We start from the raw sequence: 17,488 nt of genomic DNA, 5'->3' as shown, positions 1-17,488 counted from the left end.
TGTTAGAAACAATATATCATTAAAATTAATGATATTAAAATTATTATTTTAAAAATAATTAATGAAAAATAATTTAAAATTATATTAATTTTAATTATTATTATTATTATTAATAATATATATATATATATAAGTCTATGCGTTATGAAATATATGTATATAAAAGAAATTTTTTTTTAATTAGGACAATCATCATATGAATTCATCAAAGATTATAAGATGTATCGACCGAGAATCGTTAACAGTATTTCGTCGATATATTACCATATTCGGGAAAGTTTAGATGACATTTAACAGTACAGATGGCATAAGTTGTAATGTTTTTGGCGCATATTTTACGTTGTTCGCCGGTCATAGCCCATTGTCACAAGTTACAACCTCTTTTCGAATTTACATAATTTTATAATTTTAACGTTTTCTTTAGTTTATAATAGCGCGGACCAAAACTTCACAATAACATAACACTCATAACAACAAATCAAAAATCAAAATATACTCAGAGCTTTACCGTTGTCATTTTGTACCTATTTATTTCGACACAAATTTTTATATTCAGAATTTTTTCACCGAGAAGTTTTTGATTGTTATAATCGGACAAAATGAATATAGTGTGTGTGATTTGTAGTGAATTACTAGTACCATCTGATGACGTTTTTCACACGCCATGTAGACATATTTTTCATTACGGATGTTTGATACAATGGCTTGAAAGGTAATTTTTTAATCACTAAAAATCCATCTATTTATACTATTTGATTCTTTTTGCTTATTATTTAACGAAATTATATTTATTTTACTGTTAAAAATGTACGTGTATTATTTATATATTTAAAGGATTTATGCATAAATAGAAAGTTTTATTAAGAATTGCTTTCTTATAGATCAAAGACTTGTCCACAATGCCGAGAAAGAACAACTGAGAGCAAGATACACAGGATATATTTTAATTTCTCAAATAGTGATAGTATCCTAGAAGATCCCACATCTTTACAGAGTAAAATTGATAATATGACTTTTCAACTGCAGTTAAAGGACCAAAATATCAATAATCTTACGGAAACCAAGGAAAAGTTAGAGACACAAACAGTTGGTTTAAGACGAGAAGTTAAACAGATTGAGAGTGAAATAAATGGCAAAAATAGTGCCATTCATGCGTTGAAGGAGCAAATCAAGTTTTATAAACGACAATGTCAAGATACAGATGCTTATAAGAAAGAGATAGAACAGTTGAAGAAAGATATTGAAAGTTTAAAAAAGTATGTTCTTTTATTTTATTATAAATTTTAGAAATAGATGTCATTTGTAAATTATATTAAATTTTGTCATTGAAAATGAATTTTATAGCTTGCAGATTTTGCTAGATGCTTCTGTAGATGAAGTGGATGATATAATGGCAATGACTTCTGACATTGACAAACTTAAGATATACATAGCAGCAATGAAAAAGTATTTTATGTTTACACACATATATATATATATATATTTGATATAGATGTAAGTAATATACATATAATTTAATTAATATATTTTACAGACATATGAAGACTGATATGCAAAAAAGGAGAGAATTAAGAGATAAAGTTAAAAGTTTACAACTGCAATTAATGCGAGTTACTGCAACGTGCAAATCTTTGTCAGAGGAACATGTTAAACGAAAGTACATAACATTTTTTAAACTGAATAATCATCTTTCTAATTTCTTTTCTAGATTATTTTGTCTTCATTATATCACTATCATTATATTGTTATTATTTCTAGAGAATTGGACAAACAATTGCTTATCTGTGAAAGTGAAAAGATAACTCTTCAAAGTCAGCTTCTTGATATGCAGGCAAATGCCTTTAAATGTGCCTGTAATAAAATATCTGCAGAGAAGCAAGACACTTTGAAAGTACATAAGGACTCTAATTCCGAACCGAAATCTAATGACATTACGAATGAAAGTCTAGTGATGCTTGATGTTACTCCAAATATTGAAAAGAGTGATAGTTGCATTATTATAGAATCGGTAAGTAACTTGTTTAATTATATTAATGCATTTCGTCAATTATACTATAACTATTATGATTTTTGGAATTAATACTTGTTACAGGATAATGTTAAAATTGCTCCACAACACGTACAATCACAAGGTTTTTTTTCGATGAAGAGTCAAGGTATTAAAAGGAGCAATTCTAATAGCAATTTAAAAGTACCTTCTATACTTGCGAAAAAATCGAAGTTTAATGCATCAACTCAAGTAAATTGTTTTTTATTTGTATTTAACATAGTTATGTCTATTTTTATACATGATTGCATTTGTATACTCATAATTCTTTTTATATATATTTCAGAAATCTATCAGTGGTCGTGGTACTTTTGATGGTTTTGGGGGACATGCCAAGTATGATAAATTTCCTAGTCCAATTCCTAGTTCATATATAAAAAAAATCAGAGAAGAAGGGAAGACAAAGAGATCGAAACTTGATGTTGGTAACAATCAGAAACTCATTGATGTACTAGCTAGTAACATAATATAGTTGATCTAATATGTGATGCCTAAATTATAAAAATAATATAAATTATAAAAAGCTTAAAGACGGAGACTAAGTCTTTTGACAACACTTATAATTAGATACTGCAAATAATTGTTTAAGAAAAAAATGGCAAAATAAAATCGTATTTTGTAATATCTTTGATATACAATTTTTAACTAAATAACATTGTATTTTTATATGAAATTGAATTTTATAAAATAAATTTTTTTTTGTATTAAATAAAAATTACATTATATAAGCACAATATAAAATCAGAAATTTGTGATATTATTAATTATTAATATTAATCATTTCTAATTAATCAATGTTTTATTAATTAATGTATATTTAAATTAGAAATATGATATTTTTGAAGAAATAGAATACACATTTTTCTTTTGATATAATTTGCATAAATGATTATTATTTTATTATTATTAACAAAATATAAATAGTTTTATTGTTTTATTTGCAAAATATAAATATGTATTATCATACTCTAATTTTGATAACTTTATAATTTGTTTTGCTGCTTTTAATTCTTATCAGTAGTGATGATACACTAATAATAATGCACTAATAAATTCAATATTATGAACAAAAGAAATGTATATTTTTAAGTATGGTGAAATATCTAATATATTTAATATTGCATAATGTTCGATTTTTTATTTTAACAGCATAATTGTCAGACTTTTTTCAAAAAGAAATTCTTGTTTTTTTCTACTTTAGCGCTATTATGTATATATATATACTTTTATAATAAATTTATTCTAATATTTTTTTAGTATAGACATTTTTTAGTAAATCTAATTGAAATTATTTTGGTAAATTAGATAAATAATTAAATAAATAAATTATTAAATAATTAAATAAATATAGTTCCTATCATCTCTATAATCTATATACTACTCTATGAGTTTTTTATAAACGTAAAGATAGACTATTAATTATTAACATATTCTAAAGAAAAGAGAGACAATTTCGTTATTCTCATATGCTCTCTTTATTAGTAAAAAAATAAGATACCGCCTTGTTCGCGCTCAACCTCGATCTAATATATAGCGTAGAATATATAATATATAATACAGAGAATACAAAAACTATTTTAGGTCTATCTTTACATACTATGTCTATATCTAATCTAGAAGGCCGCGGCAATTGGTTTTCTCAATTATAATTAATCATTTTTTTCAATTAGTATATATATATATATATATATAGGAATAAATGTTTGAAGTAATAAAGTTGTCGCCGCATTTTCATTTGAAAATCGAAATTCGTGTCGTACGTAACGGATATACCGTGCAAAGTAATCAATAAGGATCATTCGCGTTTCGTGTTGATTTATTCTCGTCGAATACGTCGCGAGTGGAATAAATCTTCGGGAGTGCCGTGCAAAGTAACGTGCGAGTGTCGAATCGCGATAAACCTTGATCGTACGAGTGTAATTACGTAAATACGCACTTTTTCTTACGCACTTTATACACTGTGTGAATATTGCAATCTTTTTGGCTTTGTTCTCTTTGATGCTTTGATCTCTAGATATTAACGCCATTCAGGTAAGATTGTGTCATATTTTTCAACCCTCACAGTATTATATTAAGTATAAAGTACAGTCCATCCTGTTTCATATACTGGAGAAAGATCGACGCTGTATTTTCTCGAGCTTTCACTTTCGCGATGATTTACAGTGTTATTCGTGTTGCTTCGCTTTTCTTAGAACCGAGAAATAAGAGAGATTAATAAAATATGACAAAAGTTACAATATAAAATAATATAAAAAAATTTATAAAATCAACATTTTTGTCAAACGTGATAAATTAATAGTAATTGATTTGAGTAGAAATAAATTATGCATAAATTGTTGGATGAGTCCTTTACGCGATATAATACAAAAATTAATAAAATATAATATAATTGTAAAACATAATAAAAATTTAAATTAAATTAAATCATAAATAAAAATTAAAGACTTTTTTTGTAAAATAATAATATTTACGATGTAAAGTAACAATTTTCGAAATAAAATTCTAATATAAAATTCAAGTAAATATAGTATACTTGTGTGCGAACATTTTTATTGCACAAAAGCACTGAAATATTGTCTAGGAAAAAGTTGGAAATGAAAAATTTTATTAAATTTTGAATTGAAACGTGTGTGCGAAATCTGGCATTCTTGAGAGCGCATGTACAAATTCTTGTGGTGTAATGCTACCTGTGTCAGAGAGGTCCATTTCTCGTATAATCTGAAAGAACAATAAGTGCTATTAAATAAATTGCAAATTGCTATAGTCGTAGTTGCATTATAATTCTGCAAAAAAGATAGATCAATTAAAAGGAATTGATAGGAATTCTTCCAATAAAATAAAAAGAGAAGGAAAATAAGTTTTATCAAGAATTAATTCTTTTCCCTTCTATTTCTTCTTATTAAGAGAAATTTATATCATCTTTCGAAGAGGAGAAAAATTAACATATAAAAAATAAACATATTTGATTTTCAACAAAAGAATATAAAAATAAGTTTATCTTTTTTGTTAAAAAAGAGAAAGAAGAAATTAATAATTTTAAAAATAATTTCCGGTTTTAAAGATTGTAGGAGTATAGAATTTCGTAGAATTAATTTCACTTTACAGAAGGTAGTTCCTTTCAATTCACCTACTTTCTGCCGCGAAATCAACAACCGCCACCGGAAATTTGTTGCAACAGAAAGCAGGTTTCGGCAAAAGGATTAATCGCTTCCCGATTCCGTCCTTTGTCGAGAAACGCACAGCAGGAATGCACACCGACCATTCGCGCTACGTTCTCCGCACGTTGCCGATCGATTCTGACTTGTCCGTGCTCATCTGAGCCTGCTAGCCTCTGGACCACCTCGATCAGATCGTTGAGAGAAACTTGATTGTTGCTATCAAAATCTAGAAATAAAGATAATCAGATGATGGTCATTGTTTGCGTTCATGTTATTTGAAACGGTGAATTGCGTGCATGTGACAATGTCGACGGGTAAATGATTTGATATAAGATGTCATATAAGATAAAGCTAGAGAGATACAAAATAACGAGACAAATCTTTTGCAATTTTGTATAATGAAAAATATTTATTATATTATCACATAGTATTTTTTCATATATTAATTTAGATTTTTTAAATAAATTCGCGTAATATCTTTATATTAATATATTAATTACCGAATATAATGAGTCAGATTATTTATTTATTTTAATATAAATAGAATAATTCTTACTCGCGGAATTTTATAAATACGTGATTAATATTATATTATGATACGATTCATTTCCCGCGTGTTACATATACAATATTAAAATAAGTGATATTTCCTAAACACAGAGGAGATAAATTAGAAATTTAAATAACAATAAAGTTAGAAAATATATTTTTCAAACTCAAATATAAGAATAGTATGAAATGATATATATTAGATATTAGAAATAATACTTATCTTAGTTCTATACCACATAATATCATTTTTTAATTTATCTGAATAGAATCGCAACCATATCGATAGATTGCTACGAGAGTGAAACTCTATCTCCACAGTAATTGACACATGAAATTAAACGATTTTGATTAACGAAATCAGCTGCGAATCGTTGACTGCTTATGCAAATGCTCGACGATTTTTGTAATTTGTATTAATATTTCGACTCTATACAACATTTATATGTATATATGTAAACTATATTTAATAAATTATTAAGTTGATATATATAATTTGAAATAGACAATTTTTTTTTATACAAAACGTATCGAGTCTTTAATTTATAAACGTTGATCTGTCATGCTTTTCTTGTTCCGTGCATTTGACGAGATTTGCGCGTACATATTTCGAAAACTATTATATTATAATATCAAGACTTGTTTTTAGAAAACGATAGAGTTTTGTAATTATATTTTTAGTGGCCGATGCATTGTCCGTGAATATGTTTAATGAGCGTGTAGGACAGTGGACTGCAAATATTTGTTGGAACAAAAGTTAGAATTCCGAGCACACAAAAGTCTGTGGCTGTAGATTAAATTGCATCTCTGCGAGCTTACCGAAAATTGCAAAAGCCCATGTAGCTCGAACGCCCGGGGGACAATTCGCGGAGAAGGCCGAGCACAAGTCGAGAATGTCCTCAAAGCTCAAATGTTCGTCCTGTTTTGAAGAGAATACCCGGTATATCGCGTTACGGAACGGATTGTACTGAAAATATATCACGTATTCTGTATTTTATTATCTCCTGTCTAGATTAAACGGACTGCATAAATAAATAAAAATATTTGAATCACATTTTTCTTTATCATGTAAAAATTCGATTTATACACGCATGCAAATGCTCTTTTTCATTTACTTCGAGAAACGCATTGCAACAGGTAAACGATGCTCCAGAGTTTTTGAAAAGTAAGTTTCAAATTAAATAAAATTCTACTACAGTATATTAAAATAATAATTTTAACGAAATTTTGAATAAGTATATAGTTTAATAAGAAATTTAATTTTTTAATGTACTATAATTAAAAGTTGGCGATCCGGTAAAGACTACTATATAATATTTAAACAACAGTTTGTTTTGCTCGCGTCGTGTCGCAGTTAATCATCACCTTGTGTAAATTTCTAACTCACAGGAAAAAATGCTAACGCTTAAGAAGGATTTATTGCTGCGCGATATACACAATGTTTAGAGAACGGAAATTCACTCTTGCATAGTGTGATAATCCAATATCGAAACTCTTTTCGCTATTGCTTTAAACATTATTCTTTCTAAAAGTTTTCAGCATAATTTATTGTTCTAGTTTTACAATGTTTGCATGCGTAGAAAGGATATGTTTTATATTAAATAATATGAAATTCAGAACTTACGCGAATCTGTGGGAGAATCTTGTCGATCTGTTCCAAAGGAAAGCGATAATGAAGATTTCTTTTAAGAATGCCTGGTTCAAAATTATCTAAAAGTTTATAAATCCTAGAAATTGTAAATTAATTATTAATTAAATTAAAATAAAATTTCAAATGTGACAGATGTGTGTATAAAAGGAACGTTTGACGCAAAAAATTAATGATACTTTCGATACTTGATGTGCGTTACTTTTTATATTCTCCAAATTGTTCATTGACATATGTATATTTTAGAGACTTATACAAAATTAAATTCTTTCACTCACTGACAAACTTCATTCTTGCTCAAGTATGTCAGTTCGACATATTCACCGAGGACGTCTTCTGAGATAGTATTTTCATTGGAACTTGAATTACCCATAGATATAGTTTCAATTTCATACGTCGACACACGAAATAGCATCTGACTGATCTGACTGACTGTTATCGCATTAACGATAACGCACGTTATCACTTTGCCATATGCATTAAAAAAAGCTGATATCGATACTGTCAATTTTGCGTAGGTACACTTAACTGCTCAACGACGATAGTGTTCATGATTATATTGTAATATAATTTTTTTTGTTACAATCTAAATATATATTTATATTGATAGAATTTTACAACTGATTGATAAATACTGCTTATATGAATAAAAATCTAAAACTAAATTTAATAAAATAATTTAGCCACATGACACACATTAGTAGTCAATGCGCCTAAATTGCTTAAATAATCTTTTTTATTAAATTCTTCACGAAAAAATCGTTTATAAATCAGCCAAGAAATATTTCAAACTATATAACAGGACATACTCGTCATTTGTAAACGCGATTTATGCACGAGTATATTATTCCTACTCATTGGTCGCTAAAATAATAATCTGCGGGCGATCAATTTCGCGACGGCGTTTTAATTAGTCGTTTAACCAGCCGTCCGTGTGTTCTGGGTTCATTACCACATCTTGAGACAAATGCATATTCACGATGCGCATACATAAGCGCGCGTTAGCGCGTAGACATGTACATATGTATGTATGTATGTATAGGATGAGGCAATTAAAACAGGTTACCTGAATAACTTGTAAATTGCATATATGTAATATGTAACAATTTTTCTATAAAATATATAATTTAAACAATAATATAAACAAATTATTCAAGCTTGGATGCAAGTTTGGGTGCTTTACATTTGGGCTCTATACATATATGTAAGAGGTACGCCCGCGTGTGTACTTGCAGGAGAGAGATCGCTTAGAATTAAGCGGCGCCATGCCGCGTGCAAACGCTTAAACCGATTACACATGGAACGTGCGGAATTTTGCATACGAGCTTTAATTAGATCGTCAGTGCCGATGGTGAGCGCGATCGTTGATTAGAAAACGCGTAGAAATCGCACGATTTGCGCGCTCGTCGAGCGAGCGAAGACATTCGTTGCGTAGATAGATAAATAGATATGGAAGCTGTGCATAACGCAAAATTGCAATTTCTCCGCGATCCGTGAAATCACGCTTGTTATTTCGGAACTTGATTAATATCGCCGAAGAATATGAAATGATTTCGCTGTTAATCGAATTGCGTTAGGTGTCTATCTCGCAGTCTGGAATGATCCAGATCATATTTGCAGTACCCACGTTTATTTCTCACATTAATAAAATAGAAATTGCGTTTTGGCTTTAGCCTAACTCATGTATAATATTATTGGCAAAATATAAATATATTATAAAATATATAAACAAAATTATAAATAAAACTCATCGTTTTGAAAAATTGCTCAATTATTCTTCGCAGGAAGTTCTTCAAAATATTATTAATTGCGCCATTATTTTATTCAACTGTAAAACAATATTACGCCTACATTAATTTTATTCAAGCGATTGACGATTAACCGATGACATTTCACGGCGCGATTTCCGGTGTATAGTGATACACTGATTGCAATATTGCACCAAGTACGAGTCGAATATCGAGAGGAGAGTGATTGCGTCATATTCGCCCTTCCTCCTCCAACGCGCTGTAAAACAATTAGCCTGCTCATTCGTTATAGATACCGTGAATGTACGTCGCGTTAATGCGATCTGCACCAAGTCGACGATTCCTCCCTCGCGTCGAGCACAATCCGTGTTCGACTGCGCGGATTTCGCTGCGAAAGTTACGCAGTCGGTTGACGTATTCATGCTGGAACGCATTCACGCACGTGTCGCGTCGCTGCATACGTAATCGGACATTGCGTCATGTCATGTCGCGTCACCTTTTGTCGCCCTCTAATGCATATTCGCTCCATCATATATCTTGCGATTTTTATTAGACATCACTTGACAAGTAAACTTTTTGTAAAAGTCTTATAATAGCAGAATATGCGAAGCAAAAATGTGTCAAATATTTCCTGTTCGTTATAATTTTATATTTTTTTAATGAAGATCGAGAAAAAGGAGATAATTACACAAAATCTTAATTTTGAATTGTTACATATCATGATCGATTATTACTTAAATATTTTTGTTTGCAAAATTAGAAAAGATAATTTTTTATAAATGTATGAAATATAATAAACGATTTCTATTAAACTCACTTAATTTCTTATAAAATTGTCAAGATTGTCGAACAAAAAAGTAAGGACATTTTATTGTAAGGATCTAATACATATGTTCAAATGCATACAACAATCTAATACATACATTAAAACAACAAATCTTCATCCAACCAGATAACATTCGCTTGCACGATCTAGTGTGTTCCAATCAGCTGCGTGTGTTCGAGAGCAACATTATCAATCTAAACGTGAAACGCGCGTAAATAAAGTCCGATTGTAACCGAAAACATTCAGTGGGACAACCGGCTGCGGAAATACAGCGTGTTGCAAAATTGCGTTTTACAAACTCGAGTCCCTTCTGTGTCGACAGATTTCTCTCTCTCTCTCTCTCTCTCTCTCTCTCTCTCTCTCTCTCTCTCTCTCTCTCTGTCTCTCTCTAATCCTCTTTTTCTCTCTTTATCTCTCGGGCGAGACGGAAACGGGGAAACAACGGCGAAGAGACGCGCCGGTAGTGGCATTATTGCGCAATTAACGAGGGGTAAAACGCGCTATAACAAGGATGGAGGGGAGGGAGTGGGACTCGCGAAAACCGGCCAATAATTATTACAGGACTTTGCGAAGCGGTTATTGTCCCAATTCGGCGGACAGGGTAACGGGCAGCAATACGAGAGAGAAGAGGCAGTGGTTGGGAGGAAGAGGGGACCAGTCGCTTTGCGGATAATAGCTGCGCTCGAGAGGTCATGTGAGCTTGACGTTCCAGCATGTCAACAGCAACTATGCATCATCGGATGTCTGCCGCACGTAAACGCCTGTCTCCCCTCTCTCTCTCTCTCTCTCTCTCTCTCTCTCTCTCTCTCTCTCTCTCTCTCTCTCTCTCTCTCTCTCTCCGCGCGCTATCCACCCCCTCTTTGGTTTCTGCTCTAACTCGGTGGCCCTTCCGGTATCAGCCGATCTTCCCTCTCTATCATTGGCATGACCGATGGTCAGATATACGGGCTCGTTCATTATAATAAGCAGTGACGGTCAAATGAACCCTCGTTAACCGTGAAATATCGATTTCTCCCTCTTCTTCGCCCTCTTTCTCCATACAAAGATCGAATCCTGTTGAACTACGATCGACGCTCTTCATTATTATGCTGATTCGAAAAAGACTCAATTTTCCGCACACTCACTTCATCAATGGAACCGCTCGTAATCCTCGTGATCATATAACGTTTTCTTTTCGCCGCAGCAATTTTATGTCGGCATCACTGCGAACGCGTAAATCCCGGAGCGCAGTCTATGCATCACGCGGAAATAGACACCCAGGGTCGGGTGGCGAGCCGTAGATTGCCTCGCCATCCCATCCCCGGGTTGCACTTGACACTACATCGTCGTTGTAATAACAATTCATTTTCGGCAGCGGCATGATTTCCCCGGGAACGTGACCGCACTGCCATACGCGCTACTCAAGGGCGAGTAGTAATGGCCGCACAGGACGGACAGAGCTGTGAGTACTAACGTGCGGTTACTCGTATACCACAGTGTGAAATTACTTTAAATTATAGAGAATAGCTGAGATAAAGCAAGGGAGAGAAAGAGAGAGAGAGAGAGAGAGAGAGAAAGAGAGAGAGTGAAAAATAAAAAAAGAAAATTAATACTTTTTCCTTCTTACACCAGTCCTTCTATTTTAGTCCTTCTCTCGCGAGATTCTCTCTCTATTTTGCTGTATATTCGTCATACTCGTTTTTTCATTCCTCCTTGAGATTTCTCTTTCCAGCGCTTGCTTGTTCTTCACTTTTCATTACCCTCATACTCTTTGACCTCGCTGTCTTTTTTTTTTCTTTTTAACTTCCAAGTTGTTTCTTGTTTCTCTACTTCTTACACACGCTTGTACTTTTATTTTTATTTCTTTTTCATTCTTGTTTATTCTCTATCTGTATTTTAATATTTGTTTGGTTTCCTTATTTTAGTCTCTTTTGTTTTAATTGTTGCTTATTATATTATTAAAGTAATTATATTAACATATATTTATCGTCGTATTCAACTTTGTTAAAATACAATATTAAAAAGCACAGTTTTTTTCACACAGTTAGTAATTATATTTTTATATTTATGACAATCTAAAATATAAAAATTGTCTGTTGTTAATTTATAATATTAGTTACTACAGTGTAGTGACATGTTACAAACATATTTTTAATAAAGATTGTATTACTGTTTTATTTATTTTGCAATTTTACATACATGTATTTATAATCTGAGAGTTAATCGTCGTAATTTCCTCGTTGCTTTATTTTCTGCATTACTCTAATTTTTGTAACACGCTTTAGTTCTTTGGGAAATTACTACGTTGAACTGAATAAATTTCTCCTTTTCTCTTTCTCTTTTATTTTCTCTATCTGTTTCTCTAGTTTCGAGTCTTGTGCACTTACCTTTCTCTATATAGTTGTACACCCCCGCGCAAAGTGCAACCTCCAAGCCGGCTGCATATCTCTACGCCAGGAATTGGAGTGGATGGCGAACGTGGGTACAATAGTTCGCATTGTATTGGATTCAGCCGAGTGATAGGCCCCTCTCCCAGTCTCCTCTTCCTCTCTCCTCTCTCCGCTCTCTCTCTCTCTCTCTCTTTCTCTCTTTCTCTTTCTCTGTTCGCGCCTCACCTTCCTCAACCCCTTCGCAACCACCCTCCTATCGTATCTCATTTTCTGAAGGCCCGGCACGAGCGCGTATTGTGCCACGCGTTATGCCCAAATCTCGCTATCTATCGTTGTTGCGGCCAACTGCGTCGTTTTGTGCCCTTTCAACTGCGCTTCGGTATAAGCAGCCCGGTGTACCCCGGATTCGACCGATGCACAAATGCATTCCTCGAGGAAGAGGACTCCTACCATACTTGTCGATGCATACTTTGTAACAAACGCCCTTGACAATTAATGAATTATTAATGACATCGGATAATTTTTTCTTCGTCATAAAATGCTAAATTACAATTTTCTATTGAATAAAGAAAAAAGAAAAAAAAGTTATATTAATATGCACCTTATTAATTGATTATTCAAATTTATGATTACAAATTTTTTTATTATTGTAGATTTAAGGAAAAATATCTTTTATTTTGAAAAAAATCCTTGCTTTGAAATTATATTTTTATTATGTTAGTTATAATTCTTCGACAACGTTTGGCGGAGTGACAATCGTCATAGCTTTCGAGATGTACCTAAAAGTATGATACCGGTTAAATACCGATGAAACCTCTATGAGGAATATAATCGTTTGGACTGATTAACGTTGCGAATAACATGTCAAGCGTGTGCGGCGCGAATCCGGGCTATTGTGAATATCTGAATATTCGCGAGGCATATGTGCGAATTCCTATATCTGATTGCGCGCGAATAGACTCAGATCTCATTTCCTGAGTACATCCAAGTATTTCATATATGTGCATACTCGCGTGTAGGGGATTTTGTCATCGCGCTTAGTACGCATTGCGATGTAATATTTTGTTTATATTGCGATAAATTCGGTCATAATACGGCATCATTTTTTCCCTCTAAAATAGATAATTTTACTATGTTTTATAATGAGACATAATAATCATCCTTAACAATGAAAAGTAAGAATTAGTCAAATTTATAAATTTATATCCCGTCTGGAAGTCTCTGGTGAAATTAATCGAGAAATTTAATTTTCAAAAATTGATCGGTTAAACAAAACAATAATTCTCAGCGTTAATCATGCGACTGGCATTTTTAAAAATATATACCATCATCGATAATTTATAGTTGCCCTCAACCCTTGGTAAATTCCTCCTCGTCTAAATATGCAGATTTCAGTAATTGAACCCTCATGATGATTCCAATAACGACACGCGCACAAGTAATTTACTGTATTAGTATCATACACCATGCACAAGTCGGTTTCATATAATTAGGCACATGATCGAGTGCGGTAAACACGTGATTATAGATTATCGTTTGCAATGATACGGAAATACACAGGTATTTCAAATTGCAAAGTGCAGTAAACATAAATATACATTATCGTACATATGTATACATTGATTGTAGAGACAGTCAACAACATAAAGAAAATTGCAATTTACTTGGTTGTATGTTGATATGATTATTTTCAATGTTATACGTTTCTTATATTTATTTTTAAATTATTAATTATTTGACAATAAAAACACATGATTATATAAAATTCTAGAAGAATGTTTATATGTCACAGAGAATTGTCTCTAAATCTGTCGATTGGATGTCGACTGCTACTGACTCGACGACAAAACGACAAACGAAATTTCGCGAAGAGAGAGTCCCTGAAAAATGAAATTACTGCGAAACCCAGGATTCTCGTCGAAGAGAGGATAGGGAATTAAACGGCCTTCGAACGCGGCTCAAATAATTGATGCACGTCAATTAGATTTGTCAGGCCAATCGTCGTAATTAAATGAACAGGAACGCAAGGCATGAACACGTACACATAACTATCGATGCTTACACACATGTACATATGTATACACACTCGCGTTTATATGTGCGTATATGTATATATCTTCGTGCATGACGATCCTGTATCGGGACCATATTCGAGGGAGTACGCGGCGTGAAATTTAAATTTCTCCAATACCGGATACCGATAATCCCGTTGATTCGTTGAAACTGTCGGCAATTCATGTGGCACTTTTCCGTTAACAGTTAACTATTCCGTTAAGTGACGCAGCCATTACGACCAATTATCGTTTGCCTTTAGAATAGAACGACGAACAACCAACGGATAATTTTTTTTTTTTCGTAATCAATATACTCCTGCTAAAAAAGTTCTATGAAGAATTAGAATCTTCACACATCTTCATACACATAGCATTCGAGTTAAAACTCACAACGTGTTGTATATGTTGTATCTCATTTGAATCTGTCTGAAATTAAAGATTTAGTCTTTGTATTATACTACATGAAACGATTGCTACGACGAAGTCTTTGCTATAAAATAGAGCTTTTAATATAGAGAGAAAATAATGGAAGATTGATGCTTCAGATAATTTAATGTCTCGTGAAAGATTTCAAGATTTGGATCGACCATCGTGACTCATTATAGCTCCTGTCGTTCACTCAGAGAGTTTAACTTTGTTGTAAATATTTTCCGACTTATTATAAAAACAATGAGAAACACATGAAGATCGATAAGAAGCTCTACTGTATCGTTACAAAGAAAGAAAGAAATTAGATATTGATGAAGTACCTAAGCGCGCGTTGTTCGTCGCTTGGTTGACGTATGTACGTAACGCAACAGGTTTCTTCGCTTATTTTCGTAGCACCGTAGGTCGGCGTAAAAGTGATATCGCGTAATAACGTGAAAGCACGCTCTCCCTTTGCTGTTTCAATATATATTTGAGAGAGAAACTAGGCCACCGTGTATATTCGTGTTTATTTGTGTGGTCATGTCACATGTTAGTTGGTCAACAGTTCATTTACAAATTACTCGATGTGACAACATGCTATATAGAGAGAATTTCAGAGAAACATCCACACATTTAATCATTTCTTTGCAATAAAATATTTACTTGCTTCATTTATGCATGTAGATTACATAAAAGAATTTTCTCAAACGATTTTGTTAATATTAAAATTATAAACTATATATTTTTTATACGATTGTTAGTAGTTTAATAGTTTATCTTAAAAGAAATGTCTATTTTAGTATTTATTATTTATATTTATCGATAAATTTGCAATCTGTATTATTACAGTTTAGCGATCATCGCTCGAAGTTTGCGGCGTAAAATCTTGCCGGAAGGATTCTTGGGTATGGCATCGATAAATTGCACCCCGCCACGTAACCATTTTTGCGGCGACAGTTTCTCTGAAAGATAAATTGAATTGCTCGGTTAATGCATGGATAGGTCGTCGCTCGGCTCGCGTTTGCTATTAAAATGCAATGTTAAGACAGGGTACGTCCACATTCTCACGTTGCTGTATATTTAAATTACATAGACGAGGGATAACTAACAATTTTGTTAATGATGCAACAGGGCGTTTAATGTCGCTGCGTTGCTATGTCGCTAACAACTAATAATGCTGTTAATAATGCAACCCAACGGTTTATGTTACTACTATATCATGAGCTCACTGCTGGATCCGTATTTCACCCGCACATTTAAATTTAAACATGCGTGCATCGAACATTTTAACTGTTCTATTAGTGTTTAAATTTATGTATAATTAATCGAAGATTTCTGGTAATTTAAATCTTTTTTTTTAAACAATTTTTCTATTTTTTTGAAGCAATCTTTTAGATTTATTCTTCTCTGATAACACAACTTTTCTGACTACAGAGAAAATATCCAACCCTTAATAAATTTGTAAGAAATGTCGAAGAAGATTTAGTCGAGAGATAACTCACGTTTGACAAAGTCCTGGATATCCTGAACGGTAATCGTAGCACCGGGTTGCCTTACTATGAAAGCCATAGGAATTTCACCACTGCGTTCATCAGATCTTCCTGTGACCGCGGCGTCCTTCACCGAGGGATGCGACAGTAGAACCGTCTCTATCTCCGACGGCGAGACCTGATAGCCTTTGTACTTGATCAGCTCTTTGATACGATCGACCACGCATAGTCTGCCCTTGTCGTCGAAGTAGCCGACGTCACCGGTGTGTAGCCATCCGTCATGGTCGATGGTCTGCCTAGTGGTCTCTGAATTGTTCCAGTAACCCAGCATCACTTGCTCTCCCATGTAACAGATCTCACCCACCTGACCAATATCTAACGTCTCTTGTGTCTCGAGATCGATCACTTTGCTGAGAAAACCGGGCAAGGATATTCCAGTTATCGGATTTTCAGACGAATTATCTTCATCTTCGCGTGCGCTCAAATTGCTTACTACCGACAACTCTGTCATACCATAGCCGTTGCGAATGTATTTCACGCCGATGCGAGCCTTGACAGCATTTGCGATCTGTGAAAAAGAAATTAAAAGGAAAAAAAATTATTACTTTAAAACGTTGGACTCATTGTTGCTTTAAAGTGGGTTGTATCAAGATTTATTTTCAAACTCAATTAATAAGTCGAAATTAACGTTAATAATTCGTAGAATAATTTTGGAGGTCTACTAAAATTATGGTTTACCTTTAAAAATTTATATTTTTTTATATTTTTGTTATAAGAAAAATTATCATTGATACTACACAGAAATTGTATTTAGAAGTATAATTATTTTTTTAATTATAAAACACAAAATTATATATTCTTTGTATTTTTTTTGTCAGAGCCTTGTTTAATCCCGATCCTGACGTGATCTTGTCTCACCTATGGGAAAAATAAAGACAATCATATCCGACTAAAGAACAGTGCTTGGACATTTCGGAGACGATTTTCGAAACTTTCAAAGTTTTTATTTCCGCTCGCCGATAAGAGATCAGTTTCGCATTTTCCGAAAGATGCGATTGTGAACTCGCGAATGTGACCTTTTATTTTCTCCTCCTCTTAGCGACTCCGCGAATCAACTAAACAAAAACGAACGCAATAAAGTTATACTCTCGGCCTGTGTCTAGTGAAAACGCGACGACTCCCCGAGACTTT

The 17,488-nt window shown here is 32.8% G+C and overlaps 3 protein-coding genes across 9 annotated transcripts in view; 1 reads left to right on the top strand and 2 right to left on the bottom strand.

The window, feature by feature from the left end:
• The first annotated feature begins 133 nt into the window (after nucleotides 1-133).
• Nopo (TRAF interacting protein no poles) lies at nucleotides 134-2,774 on the top strand. Its single transcript, XM_072894274.1, has 7 exons — nucleotides 134-712; nucleotides 882-1,256; nucleotides 1,345-1,446; nucleotides 1,535-1,657; nucleotides 1,759-2,008; nucleotides 2,093-2,239; nucleotides 2,334-2,774. The coding sequence occupies exons 1-7, from the start codon at nucleotides 600-602 to the stop codon at nucleotides 2,517-2,519; spliced, it is 1,296 nt and encodes a 431-aa protein (XP_072750375.1). The 5' UTR covers nucleotides 134-599; the 3' UTR covers nucleotides 2,520-2,774.
• Nucleotides 2,775-3,420: 646 nt separating this feature from the next.
• On the bottom strand, nucleotides 3,421-11,844 carry LOC140666468 (calcium and integrin-binding protein 1). 5 transcript variants are annotated; one of them, XM_072893678.1, is made up of 5 exons: nucleotides 7,681-11,844; nucleotides 7,379-7,481; nucleotides 6,574-6,721; nucleotides 5,207-5,431; nucleotides 3,421-4,765 (listed from the first exon to the last, which is right to left on the bottom strand). In XM_072893678.1, exons 1-5 carry the CDS (start codon nucleotides 7,815-7,817, stop codon nucleotides 4,740-4,742), a joined length of 639 nt encoding a protein of 212 aa, XP_072749779.1. In that variant the 5' UTR covers nucleotides 7,818-11,844; the 3' UTR covers nucleotides 3,421-4,739. The 5 variants fall into 5 exon arrangements, with proteins under 5 accessions (XP_072749779.1, XP_072749784.1, XP_072749783.1 ...); XM_072893683.1 differs by having other exon boundaries at nucleotides 5,288-5,431; nucleotides 7,681-11,843; XM_072893682.1 differs by having other exon boundaries at nucleotides 3,423-4,765; nucleotides 5,307-5,431; nucleotides 7,681-11,843.
• A 1,195-nt stretch (nucleotides 11,845-13,039) lies between these two features.
• LOC140666465 (luciferin 4-monooxygenase) overlaps nucleotides 13,040-17,488 on the bottom strand; it is a 100,787-nt gene continuing 96,338 nt past the window's right edge. For all 3 annotated transcript variants that reach the window (XM_072893674.1, XM_072893673.1, XM_072893672.1), the window contains 2 exons: nucleotides 16,310-16,865; nucleotides 13,040-15,769 (listed from right to left, as the gene is read on the bottom strand). In XM_072893674.1, the coding sequence (XP_072749775.1) occupies nucleotides 15,651-15,769; nucleotides 16,310-16,865 (675 nt within the window). In that variant the 3' untranslated portion in view covers nucleotides 13,040-15,650. The remainder of the gene's footprint in view (nucleotides 15,770-16,309; nucleotides 16,866-17,488) is intronic.

This window comes from Anoplolepis gracilipes, chromosome 6 (genome assembly GCF_047496725.1).
Source record: "Anoplolepis gracilipes chromosome 6, ASM4749672v1, whole genome shotgun sequence".
Taxonomy (NCBI): Eukaryota; Metazoa; Arthropoda; class Insecta; order Hymenoptera; family Formicidae; genus Anoplolepis; species Anoplolepis gracilipes.
This window is presented reverse-complemented; position numbering and strand designations above follow the sequence as displayed.